Source organism: Loxodonta africana, chromosome 4, assembly GCF_030014295.1.
Source record: "Loxodonta africana isolate mLoxAfr1 chromosome 4, mLoxAfr1.hap2, whole genome shotgun sequence".
Classification (NCBI taxonomy): domain Eukaryota; kingdom Metazoa; phylum Chordata; class Mammalia; order Proboscidea; family Elephantidae; genus Loxodonta; species Loxodonta africana.
In genome coordinates, this window is record NC_087345.1 from 117,636,012 (window position 1) to 117,650,270 (window position 14,259).

General features: G+C 36.6%; 1 protein-coding gene across 2 annotated transcripts in view; it reads right to left on the reverse strand.

The window, feature by feature from the left end:
- Positions 1-9,303: 9,303 nt before the first annotated feature.
- The window catches only part of SLCO1C1 (solute carrier organic anion transporter family member 1C1), a 49,253-nt gene continuing 44,297 nt past the window's right edge, over positions 9,304-14,259 (reverse strand). For both annotated transcript variants that reach the window (XM_003405681.3, XM_003405680.4), the window contains 2 exons: positions 11,072-11,189; positions 9,304-9,578 (listed from right to left, as the gene is read on the reverse strand). In XM_003405681.3, coding sequence (XP_003405729.1) covers positions 9,356-9,578; positions 11,072-11,189 — 341 coding nt within the window. In that variant the 3' untranslated portion in view covers positions 9,304-9,355. The remainder of the gene's footprint in view (positions 9,579-11,071; positions 11,190-14,259) is intronic.

Below are 14,259 nucleotides of genomic sequence, written 5' to 3' on the forward strand. Positions count from 1 at the left end.
CTCATGTAATCTTATGTTCTCAGATCTTCTACCTCTAATAAGAATATTATCTATCTTTAAGGTTATAATAAATTAAGAGGAAAAACTATATGTTAAAATACTTCATAGACTAAAGAAATATGTGAAGGTAAAGGATTATATAGAAATATTCCAAGATAAAATACATTTCTAAACAAAAATTGAATCTTTCTGGGGAAAATAAAAGTATTTTCTACAGTGCATCAAATATCTTAGTTACTTAGGTAATAAAAAACACTTTTTTTCATTATGTTCTTTTTTAAAGCATTTAGCTTATTTCTGGAAACCCTGGTGATGTGGAAACCCTGGTGGTGTAGTGGTTAAGAGTTATGGCTGCTAACCAAGAGGCTGGCAGTTCAAATTCAGCAGGTGCTCCTTGGAAACCTTATGGGGCAGTTCTACTCTGTCCTATAGGGTTGCTATGAGTCGGGATTGACTTGACGACAATGGGTTTGATTTTTGGTAGCTTATTTCTACTTCCACATTCTATTTTATTCTATTTTTGCCAAATTCTTTCTGAAATGAATTCAATGAAGAATATTCAGTGAGTTCAATGAAGAAATTAATAGCTAGCTTACTTTAGAAAGAAATTATGTAAGGTGTGATTTTAAAACCCTATTGTCAATTCCTAAATAAACTTTGTCTACCCCATGTCATTGGTTCACTTATTTAATATTTATTTCCTAGTATGTGTCAGCACCACTCATCTGTCAGGTTGTTGTAGTGTAGTAGTTTGCATGTTGCCATGATGCTGGAATTTCAAACACTGGCAGGGTTGCCCATGGTGGACATGTTTCAGCGGAGCTTCCAAACTAAGGCAAATTCTGAAAAAAGACCTGGAAATCCACTTCTGAAAATTAGCCAATGCAAACCTTATGGATCACAGCAGAAGACTGCCCAATATAGTGCAGGAAGATGAGCCCCTAGGTTGGAAGGCACTCAAAATACATAGTGGCCGCAACGATGGGCTCAAGTATACCAGTGACTGTGAAGATGGCCCAGGACTGGGCAATGTTTCCTTCTGTTGGACCTGAGGTCGCCCTGAGTCAGAGTTGACTTGACAGCAAATAACAGCAACAGAAGTGTGTGTCAGGTAAGGTAGTAGATATTGTAGCCCTAATAAAAGAACGTCTTTATCATCAAAGGAAACCCTGGTGGTGTCGTGGTTAAGAGCTACAGCTGCTAACCAAAAGGTCAGCAGTTCGAGTCTACCAGGCACTCCTTGGAAACTCTATGGGGCAGTTCTACTCTGTCCTATAAGGTCGCTATGAGTCGAAATCGACTCCACAGCAATGTGTTATCATCAAATAGTTCACCACTTAGTGCTAGTGCTAGGAGGTATGATAAAAAAAAAAAAAAAAAAAAGCTGAGTAGAGGTAGCTGAACTGAATTTTCAAGGAGGAGGAGTAGTTAGCCAGGTCCTTGCTGCTTGACGTCCTCAGAGCAGTACCATCATTTTCACCAAGGAGCTAGCTAGAAATTCAGAACTACTGAAAACAAAAATTTGAGAAACCCTGAGCTAGATGAAAAGATGAGAGGAGAAAAAAGGAGAAGCCGTTTTCTAAGCAGAGATAGTAGCAGGCACAAACACAGCACATTTAAAAACTGCCTGCAGTACAATATGGCACTGGGTTTTGGTAGTACAATATGGCCAGAGAATCTGGGTCAAGAGTTCGAGTTAGGGGTGTTGTAGGAGGTAGAAAACTGAAGAGAGTGTCAGGACCACATCATACCTAGGAATTCTAGGTTTTCCTGAAAATGTTAGGAAAGCTACTGGATGATTTCAAATAGAAGAAAATAAACAGATTTTAATTTCAGATAGATGACATGCATAAATATCACCAGGTTTTCTAGCAGACAAGTAAAAAGATGACATAAGAAATATCAGCTTTGAAAAGAAGTCAAAATAATGCTCTTTAACAGACAATCTGATGACCTGCCAAGAAACATCAGAATCAACTGAAACCCTGCTAAAACGAATGAGTTCAGTTAAGGTCAGATAAAATATAAACATAAAACATTAGCTTCGTTAATTTTTTTACATATAAAATAGGACAAAAGATCTTAATAACCTTTTAGAAAATAAAACATTTTTAATCAAAACAACATAAATATTGAAGATTAGAAATAATTTTAATAAGAAATATTCAGACATTTATTAAGAACTCTTAAATTTTCCTGAGAAATGTAAAATAAAACATAAATAAGGGAGACATATTCTATGTTCCTAGATGGGAAGACAAAATATTATTAAAATATCAGTTTTCAACATTGGTACTATGAGATTTAATAATCTCAATGAGATATTTCTGGAACCTGACAAGATAATTCTGAATGAATGAATGAAAAAACGAATGAATACATTTAAGAAACTTTTGAAAATAATCATATGAAGGGGAAACATGAACTGTCAGAAATTAAAATGTACTATAACATCTAATTTTTATAAAGTATAATCGTGGGCAGAAATAGGCATATCGGTGAAACAGGCTAGTGGCTAACCATTTGTCAAAATAATTATGTTTCTTATCTCAACAGTTGTAATCTACTCAACAACAATAAAAACAACAATCTCAACATATTTAATCAAAATAAATACGTATGTATTAAATATTTTATTTTTATAAATGAAATAATAAAACCCAGATAAATGTAGCTAATCATCTCATCCTGAGGTAAGAAAATCAATTTTACATACACATGCAATTGTAAAATCTGTAGAGGAAGGAAACATATGATTATATTACATAAAATCTTAAAAAAATCTGTAAGTTTAAAAATCACGTTAAACAAAATTTAAAATCAAGGCTTCAATTTAAAAATAATAGATAATAAGGTGTTAAGTTCTAAATTTATACCATTGAAAATATCAATAAATTACCTGATCTTCTAGGAAATAAACAAATATTCAAAGTTGAATCAGTAAACATTTTTTTTAAAAGTAAGAGCAATAACCATAAAAAAAAAAAACTTTTCAAAGAATTATTTCCCAAAAAATCTAAGAAAATTCTTTGAAGTGTAAAAGGAATAGATATTTCATATAAGTGGAATTAAACAATATTTGTTCCTTTTGTATCGAGACCAGAGTTTATTAGTGGTTCCCAGGGGCAAGTGGGAGGGAGGGGAAAAGGGAAACTCACTGCTTAGGGGACACTGAGCTTCTGCTAAGGATGATGGGAAAATTTGGAAATGGATAATGGTGATGGTTGAACAACATGATAAACATAATTAATGTCACTGAATAGTATGTGTGAAGAATGTTGAAATGGCAAATATTATGTTACATATATCTTTGTCATAATAAAAAAAGGGATAATTCCTATGCTATAAAAACTATTCCAGAACATAAAGTAATAAGTAGTCTACTAGTTAATTTTATAAAGTCAGCATAATCCTGATACTAGAACCTGAAAAAGACGGCAAAAAAGAAATGAATGTTTTCCAAATGTATTCAAAAAAATTAGGTGCAAAACTTATTAATGAAAAATAGATTCAGTGTCAGATAAGTTTGGGATACATATCTCCTTATGGAGATCCACAGAGCACATCAGCATATTAAAGGATTGAAGAGATTCTGCAATTATTAGAGAGCTATTATTAACTCTGCACATTCCAAAATTATTTTAACAAAAAGTGCTATTTTTTACATCAAACTTATTAGTATGTGTCTTAATCAACACAAATACCACAAGTGGATGGCTTTAACAAAGAGGAATTTATTCTCTCACAGTCTGGTAGGTTACAAGTTCAAATTCAGGGGAAGCCTTTCTTTCTCTGTAGGCCTCTGGAAGAAGGTCCTTGTACTAGTCGAGGAGCTTCTTAGGCACAGGGACCCTGTGTCCAAAGGATGCGCTCTGCTCCTGGTGCTGCTTTCTTGGTGGTATGAGGTCCCCAACTCTCTGCTTGTTTCCTGTTCCTTTTAACTCTTGAGAGATAAAAGGTGGTGCAGGCCAGACCTCAGGAAAACTCCCTTTACACTGGATCAGGGAGGTGACCTGAGTAAGGGTGGTGTTACAATCCCACCCTAATCCTCTTTACCATAAAATTATAATCACAAAAGGAGGACAACCACACTATACTGGGAATAATGGCCAAACCAAGTTGACACATTTTTTGGGGGGACACAATTGAATCCATGACAGTATGTAAATGTACCTCTAATGCCTGATACACAGTCCGAGTAACAAAACCCAGTGCCACACAGTGGGTATCCAGTAATATGAGTTTTCTCTCTCTCATTCTTTTTTCGTAACGGTCAGCTTTTATGTCTTCAACAGTTGTTTGCCATCCAGTCAGCCCTTAACTCATGGTGACCTGGTACGTTGTTGTTTTGTGCTGTCAGTCGATTCTGACCCATAGCCACCCTAAAGGACACAATAGTAGTCCCTTAGGGTTTCCATGACTGTAATCTTTACGAAAGCATACTCCTACATCTTTCTCCCTAGAAGCAGCTGGTGGGTTGCAACCTCCCACCTTTAGGTCAGCAGACGAGTGCTTAACCACTGTGCCACAAGAGCTCCTTCACCCATGTGTAGAATTGCTCTATAGGGTTTTCTTGACTGTAATCTTTATGCAAGCAGTTCGTCAGGTCTTTCTTCCTGGAGCTGCTGGGTAGGTTCAAACTGCCAAAATTTAGGTTAGCAGCAAGTGGCTTCTTGCTTGACATGGGTGGCACCAATCTTAATCATTACCTTTCTTGCCTTTCCTTGATCTAGAATCCTTGCAGAGCTGACTAAAAACATTATCATTCCTGACAATGTAAAAGTGAAGGCACAGCTAACAGAAAGAGAGAGTGGGCAAAGGGTTAGGAAAGAGAGAGGGAAGGGAGGAAGCTCTAAGCCTTCCATTACACAAAGTGAGGAAGCAAATGGTACTGTCTATTGAACAAGAAATGGGGATACTGATGTGACATTTGAGGAACTCAGAATAGTGACCTCACTGTTTACAGATTACAGGGGAAGAACAACAGGGCATGGGGTAAGTGTCGTTAGTTCTAATGTGTCTGAGCAGAGATTTGATAAATATTACCTGAAGATGATAAGTCAAGAAAGTGGTATAAACATATTATTTAGAGACCTGGAAGTGACCACCAGAAAAACCAATCAACTAAATTGGTTAGAAGCAGTTGCCTTCGCAGACTAGAACTGAAGGTGGGGTAGAAGATTATTACTTTCCATTTTCAGTCATTTTGTACTGTTTGATTTTTTTTAACCATGTGCATAATTTAGTATGTTAAAACTTCTAAAATTTAGATTTACCAAGTTGACTTTTAGTGGCGTTAGTGGAAGACAGAAATTAGGATATGGATTAATGCAGGCACAACACAACTATTTGAACCTGATAAACTTCAGTTTAAATCTTGGCCCTAGAAACTAGTAGGATATGGGTGGCCTTCGAAAACTCTCTGAGCCTCTGTTTCTTTCTCTGAAAATATCAATAATTATACCTAACATATAAGGTTATTTTGAGCTTTGAAAATTGAGATAATCTGTGCAAAACACTCAGCACATATTAAAAAAAAAAAAAAAAAAAAACCTGTGACCATTGAGTCAATTCCGACTTAGGGTGACCCCGTGTGTGTCAGAGGAAAACTGTGCTCCACTAGGTTTTCAATGGCTGACTTTTTGGAAGTAAATTTCCAGGCCTTTCTTCTGAGGCACCTCTGGATGGGCTTGAACCTCCAAGCTTTTGGTTAGCAGCCGATCTTGTTAACCGTTTGCACCACCCAGGAACTGAGCACATGTATAGTGTTTAATGTAAGTTCTTACAGTTGTTAATAATTGTCATAGAATTATAATAATTATTAACAACTTTAAGAACTTACATTAAGTGCTCTCTATTCAAAAAAAAATTATTATTTTTTTTTATTCTCAAGTATATGTCACAGACGATTTACTTTTTCAAGCTTCCTTTGTGAGTTTACACCTATGTAATATTTAAGTGGAAATTTCTTAAATGCTAATGACCACAAAAATCCTTTGAACTGTTTGTAGAGGTTTCAGATTGTTTATTTATATTACTCGAGTTAGAGGCAACAGGATGTAATGGAAGAACCCAGCTTTAGCTTGCCCATTTCTACCTTGGGCAAATCATTTAATTCAACTTAATTCATCTATAAAATGACATTGCTGGAGTTCCACCTGTCTGAAGGTTATGATGAATCGAATGGTCATTTGAGGTGCTGGTTGCCTCTAGGGACCATGACTGTATAATAAGGGAATAAGTGGCCCATCGACTGTGGAGCTATTGTGGGATCCCACTTGCAATCAAGGCCTTCCTTCTGATGTTTGGCCCTAGAGCTGAGAGAATTTTTTTGACCTCTGAAACGCGGCCTGGTTTGTGTTTTAAAAAAGCAATTATGTGCTTCTCTGAGGCATAAAAAACCTGCTTGCATCTGTCAGATGAGTTTACTCCTTCCTCTAAAACATCAAGGTTCCTTTTAGTAAATTCCATTCCCCACTAAATGATACCTTCAAATGCCATACAACTGAATTTAGTATATATTATGCCACAATTGGATTAATAGTTGTGCATAAAAATACACTTCCTTTTAAGTGAAATCCAGTCCTTTTATTTAAGGAAAAAAAAAAAAAAAAAGACTGCCATTTAATCATCCTTTTTGCCAATTTTTATTTTTGAAGTGTTCAAGGGTAAATTGCATGGGGTTCTGTTTAGAAATTTCCTTGCAAAGAAGTTATTTTTCAGGATATTGCTACAAAAAGCTTTAAAAAACAAAAAGAGAGGATGTGGGAGACAGGATGAGGAACTTGAATTGTAATTACATCTCTACGAAGAAAACTTTTGACAAAGGTACTCACTCATTCAGTAAATATTTGTTATGGGTCAGACTGATATAGAGACGACAAAAATGATTCCTGCTCACAAACTAGTAGTGTAGCTACTGGTCTGAAGTTGTCTATTGGAAACAAAATATAAGTCTATTTTTATTTTCAAAAATAGCAAAACATGAATCTGGTATCATCAATTCAAATAAAATCCCAAAGTTAACGTACATTTAAAGAAAACTTCCTTCCTCCTTCATCCCCAGCCTTTCCATCTCCATTTTTTTTTTTCCATTCATATTCACGAGACTGGAATATAGGGAAAAAAAGAAAAACCTGCAAAACATTTTGTTTGTAACATTTGACGCCTTCCCTTTGAGAAAGGTTATTGCACTTTTGAGCTGGCCCATCTTGCTGGGCTAACAAATGCCTCAAACAGACTCCCTTGTTGGGGGCGTCCTATTTGTTCTAAAAGCTACTAAGAATTACATTGCAATCCAAGTCTCCAGAGTTCTAAGGATTATAAAAAAAATACCCTTAATTATATGACTTAAGTTTAAATAATATGTTGTGAATTTATCAATTAGGATTATAGTATTTTAAACCATAAGCCATCAACATTTGGAGAAAAGACAATGTCAATAAATTCTCTGCAGGGTTTATAATGGTTGTTGACTATCTGCATGTTGCTAATAAATGCAGGTGAAGACAACTACAGGAACAAACTGAGGTGATGAAATAAAGTAATGCAGAGACATTACAAATAACAAGCAGTTTATTTAGAATCACATTGTTGGGTCCAGTTTTATAGTAGAAAGTGAATTTTAGATTTAGGCTTGGGTTTCAGTCTGGCACTGTCCTCCAAGGTTAAGTAATTTACCTAGACTCCCCTGCCTTAGTTTTATCACCCGTAAAATGGGATTTTCACACCAAGAATGCTATAAAGCTTAAGTGATATAGTTTTCAGAGTGACTGGCACATACTAGGGTTATACATCCCCATTCTGTTCTTGAAAATCTCCTTGGTCAAGTCAGTTTCCTCTCCTTGAGAATTTCTAGAACCCTTGGGCTCACTCATACAGGAATACCTTCCAGAGTTTCTTTCCTAGCTCACCTTTTCCTTCCACCTGTCTTATCTGGATTGGTGCAGGGCTTCCATAGCGCAGACAGTATTGGATTGTGAGCTGGAGATAACTCAATAGGGTGCTTCACTAGGGCGGGTGGTCTCCACCTTAAGTCTGCCTTTGTTGGGAGGGACAGGCCCCTCTTATGCAGCTGTGATGGCAGAAGAAATAGTGCATTATAGGGCTGAGGATTAAACATGGTAGACTGCTCATTCATCTACTCCTAGTCAGAAGAATGCCAGAAGTCAGGGAAGAGTAAATCCCTGTTGGCTTTTTCAGTTCCAGAGAAGCAGAGAGCAATCTGCCAGCTGTACCAATGGCAGCCTCCTTCCCGGAAGCCCCTCAGGCCCTGTGGTGGGTGGCAGGTGTAGCCCTAGAAGGAATCACACCCAGTCTTATCACCACCCACCCATCAGAAAACATTCCCATTATCAAATCTAAATTCAGTGTAGACTTTTGGAATTCAACTTTCAAACATATGTTTAGGAACAAATCATGTGCAGAAGTAGGGAGCTGCTTACATACGTTAAAAATGGGTGGGGTTGTATTTGACAATATTTTTTTTAATCCATTGAATTTACAGAAGGACAAAAAAGTATGTTAACATTAATTTTATTACTTTATACTTGTGGTCACTCATAGTGTCAGCATATACCAAAACAAAACAAAACAAAACAAAAAAAACCCATTGCCATCAAGTCAATTCCAATTCATAGTGACCCAATAGGACAGAGTAGATCTGTTCCATAGGGTTTTCAAGGAGCAGCTGGTGGATTCAAACTGCTGACCTTTTGGTTAGCAGCTGAGATCTCAACCACTACGCCACCAAGACTCCATCACACAGACACATACAGAACATGCAAATGAACAGAAGAGCTGCAACCCAAAATCCAAATCTCCCAAGGTCCTTTGACACTACACGTTTCCATAGCAATTATTGTATTTCAAAAGAAAGGAACTTGACATTCAATCTTCCTCTGCATGTTCTGACTCTATCCTAAAATCATCATTACAGTGCTACTTGAAGGAAACCAAGATGTTGCTTAACTTTCTAGCAGTATTCTCTTACCCTAGATAAGTATCTCCTTTAGAAATTGTTACACATAACCACTAGACAACAGGGAAATTTGTTCTACCAGTAATACAGCTAACATCCCGATGGGCACAAGGCAAAATTAAGCAGCATGAATAAGTAATATAAGGAATTTGTAGTGAATTAAAATGTTTGTGGTTAATTTTATCATTTGCATCTTCTGTAATATGCTTCATTACATTTGTTATCCAGTATATTATCTAACACATACCTAGGGTCAAAAACAAAACAGAAAGTTTTTGAAAGGAGAAAGAATTTACACATGTAAAGCACATTTTATTAAAAATTGTTTGCAGAAGTTCCAGAAATTAGAAAACATGGCTTCAAGGTACCCTTTTTCTAAAGCCGTGTTTCCTTGCCTGGCCAATAGTTGGGTTGTAGAAAATGGTCATTGATAGTACAATTTTCCTTCATGATTCTTGTAGAGATGACTGTTCTTTTCCTCTCGGTTAGAAAATTTCTATGTTTTAAAACATATTTCTTCTTTAAAATAAAAAGCACTGCAATACTTAGGAAAATGGACACTGTGCCCAGCATCACAGTTAGTCCCAGATATATATGTCTAGAAGAAGAGAGAAAATCTCAGTTACAATTATTGCAACTACCCAGCTTGAAATCAAATGGAAAAGAAACGTAGTAAGATTTTGGTTTTCTTTAAAAATGAAGATCCAGTGGCTATAAAAGCCCTTTCTATGAGCACACACAGACAGATCACCGAAGGCAATTTGTTAACATAAAGCAATTTCTTAGTAGTACCATCATTTTCAGTTACTACTAAATTACTTAATCGTTTCCATCCTCTGGTAAGTCGTTACCTTAGACTGAGTGACCACACCCCTCTTTGCCCTAAACAACCCCAGTTTGCGTTACTGTGTCCCTAGTGTAATTTTTAATTGTGCCCCTTCACTCCCCAGTGTTCAGGTTTGAATGATAAACCATGTGGTTACTGTCCCTCAGACCTTACCCAAGTTCACTTCATGGGAAAAAACCGCATGAAGCAATACTAAGGGGAATCAGTGCTCTCAGGAGAGCAGACTGACTTAATGACCCAGGGATTTAAATCAGTTCCTTCCACGATTAGTCTTTAGTTCCACACTCCGTCAGAAGCACTAAAGTGTGGAAGGAGAGGTTAAATGGGTCATTCTAGTCCCCCTGTAAACACACTCTCAGCCTTTGATTGAGTTGGATTGTCTCTATGTTGAAGTGAATGCAGCCTTAGCGAATGTGAGTAAATCCCAAATTATACTCACAGATCAAGTCCCCTTCAAAGACTAAAATAAGTTTCTCACATAACATCAAAGCCTGTTAAATCACTCAGAGATGATCTGCTCAATTCACATCCAACTTTCATGGATCAGTACCAAGTTTATTTCTCTAGAAAATGCTCCACTTGTAAGTCTAAAAAAAAACCCTTGCTTTTTAGCCATTGAAGCACTGCTTCAATCAATAAGGGGACTAAATATTTGATGAATTGAACTGAACGGTATCATAGTGAAAAGCCATGCCCCCAACACCAATACCCACTCTCACAAACAGAGGAAACCTTTTACTTTTATGCATTTCAAGTACTGGAATAATTGAACATCAGTTTGGCAATAAAATCCGGACAGATTTAGAGCCAAATCCAACTCTTGCCCAGGGGGATTATATTTGACGTAAATGGTACAGTTTGGCTCAGTTTGAAAAAGAATGGAATTAAACCAAAACTGTGACCTAAATTTAAATGCTTCTGAGTTTCTGGGAATTACTTACCCATTTGTGTGCATGAATTTTCAGATTTCTACTCTCTTCTGGAATTTTATGTCGGATTTAAAAAAAAAAAAAGGTTACTCATCTAAAATGGGAGTCAAGATTAGGTATGGGGAATATAAAATCAAAGAACTATCCAAATAACCAAATAATAATACGATCCTATAAAACAGATCACACATTTTAATTCAACTATCCTTCTTCTTACAGGCTGTGAAACTACGTGGGAAACTATCAGCGTCTGCTGCATTGTGCAAACCTGGGATATTGAAGCGGTGAGGCACAGGAACATGTTAGATACGGTACCTGAAAGCATTTGAATCGTATAATCTACAGGATCCTCTACTTCCACATCTTTTAAATCCCCATTTGAGGCATGAAGTGTCAATCAAAACTCCAAAATACACCGGAGCTGGGATGCCTGCTGTGAAAAAACCAAATAATTACTTCCACGAACATATGCATATCTTTTTGGTAATCCTATAATGAATGGTTATCTAGAACCACTTAGTTATAGTCCAATAATTAGTGTTTGGGAGATGAAATGTCATTAACTACATGCTGAAATCTCCAAAGTCTCTCTCTTTACCCCAATCTCTTCTCCTAAGCTCCAGTCTCCTGGAATAACTGCCATTTGGTTGCCTCTGGGAATATGTCTCTCAGGCACTTCAAAACTGAACAGAGCTCACCATCTTCCCACCCAGACTTGTCACCCGGTTGCTAAAGTTATAAGTTTGGAAGTCATCTTTGAATCCTCCCACTGTCTATGACTGCCACTACGTTTAATCTGCTCCCAAATCATGTCAACTTTGCCTCCTAGGTATAACAAAAAGTCCCTTATTGTATTTGGCTGCTAGCTTAAAGGTTGACGGTACAAACCCACCCCATGGCACCGTGGAAGAAAGATCTGGTGATCTGCTTCCATAAAGATTACAGCCAAGAAAATCTTACGGAGAAAGTCTATTCTGTAACACATAGGGTTGCCATGACTCAGAATCCTCAGTGGCAATGAGTTAGGTTTTGGTTAAGGTATAACTTAAATACATTCTTTTCTATCCATTCCTACCTGCCACTACCTCTGTTCTAATTTAAAGCAACAGCCAATTCATGATTATTCCCACTTCCTTACTTCATCCTCTCCAATCTATTCCTTAGAGAGGTGCTGAATAATTTGTGTAAATAGATGATTTCTCAAGACATTTGTTCTAATACAGAGTTGCTAACTGGCTACTGGGCCCTGCCTACATTTCCAGCCTCATTTCAGACAACATTCAGTGCTTTATAGCTCAGACTCCAACTTCACTGGATTTCTTTCAGTGCTTATAAATGTTCTCCCTCTCGCCTGTATGCCTTCTATAGTTTTCTTTAAAAAAAAAAAAAAAAAAATAATATATATATATATATGTATTTTTTTTTTGGTGAAAATATACACCACAAAACATACACCCTTTCAACAGTATTTACATGTGTGTGAGAAAGGTTACATATATCACATTGTATCACCATTCTTACTGTCTGTTATGGATTGAATTGTGTCCCCCCAAAAATGTGTGTCAACTTGGATAGGCGATGATTCCCAGTATTGTGTGATTGTCCTCTATTTTGTGATCTGATGTAATTTTCCTATGTGTTGTAAATACTAACCCCTATGATGTTAGTGAGGCAGGATTAGAGGCAGTTATGTTAATGAGGCAGGACACACTCTACAGGATTAGGTTGTATGTTAAGTCAATATCTTTTGAGATATAAAAGAAAGAAAAGCAGGGAGAAGAGGGACCTCATTACCACTAAGCAAGAAGAGCCAGGAGTGGCGTGCTCCCTTTGGACCTGGGGTCCCTGTGCTGAGAAACTCCTGGTCCAGGCGAAGACTGATGACAAGGACTTTCCCCAGAGCCAACAGAGAGGAAGCCTTCCTCTGGAGCTTTCTGAATCCTGACTTTTTGAATCCTGACTTCCTTTGGAGCACCCTGAATCCAAACTTCTAGCCTCCTAAACTGTGAGAGAATAAACTTCTCTTTGTTAAAGCCATCTACTTGTGGTATTTTTGTTATAGCAGCACTAGATAAAAAACTAAGATATTGTCTCTATCCGTATTGTTTCATCACCATTAACTTTAAATTCTCTGCCCCTTAAAGTTCTTATCTGTGCTTTAAAGTCTGAGGGTATAAATTTCTTAGTTGGAAACACTTTTCCTTTTTCTTTTTTTCTTCTTCTTAATACTGACTCACCCTTTGAATCACAGATTAAATGTTATTCCTTTAGGAAAACCTATTTCTGGACACTCTGAACTGTAGTCATTCCTTTTGCTCTACATCCCATAGCACTTGTACTTCTTTCAAAACATTCAATGCTCCTGCAATGTCTGTTTACTGCCTGCCTTTCCTGCTAGACTACAAGCTCCATGGGGGTATTGAACATGTCTTCCTTACTCATGCTACAAGCCCTAGTCGGTTCTCAATAAATTCTTGTTGACAGTTTAATTCTTCTTTAGGGAACACAAATGTCTCTCTTATACAAATTTAACCACAAGCATATTAATTGATTTCTCATCTTAAATTTATATATGACAGACATCACGTCTAATACCCACTAGGATCTACACAATTGTGGAGATTCAGAGAGATCCTGAACTTTAGAAAGACCAAATTAGATATATTCCACTAGTTTTTGCAGTTTTTATCAAAATATGTTTCATCACGCAGTCTGTTCACAACTCGGTTTTGTATTTTGTATGTCAAACTGGCGGTCTGTTAATATTTGTTCTTTAGTCTGCCCAGGATTTTTTTTAAATTAGTAGCCAATATTTAAAAGCCAGGAGATATCACATAAAAACCCAGATTTCTGGATGCTCTTAAAAGGTTTGATATCTGGTAGTCCATGTTAATAGTTGGCTAGAGCTGTTACCATGGCCTAACAGACATCACTCGCTACCCTCCACGTAGAGAAGTTCACTCTCCAGCTCCATACAGCTTCTTCACTGAACTTCTTTACTTGATTTACATCAGCTGCCTGGAACTTTTTGGCATTTGAGATTTTAGCCTTTTTTTTTTTTTAATGTATGTTGCCTTCTGTTAGAAAACTGCTTTGTATGCTTAAATAGAATAAAATCATCTCATTGAATTTTTAAAATTGTCAAGGAATAGTTATGATGCCTATAAGTTTCAGGTACAAAGTGTCAGTCAAAAAAGTGTTATTCTTTAATAACAAATGGAACATATTTTAAAATATTTTCTATTTAAAGTACTATGGAAATAGATTCCACATAACTTTTGATTCAATCAAGAATCATCAATTAAACTTTGGGTGAAAGATTTTTGGGAAACAGAATATTCACATGGTCTCAAAGTATCACATCACACAGTACTTATTAATTACAAAATGAATTTTATAATAGAAAAAACTGGCAGAAATCACCTCCACCAAAACATCAAACTTAAAATCGCCAATGATTGCAAAGGCTAAACTTACGTGTTTCCTGATGGGATATACTGAGA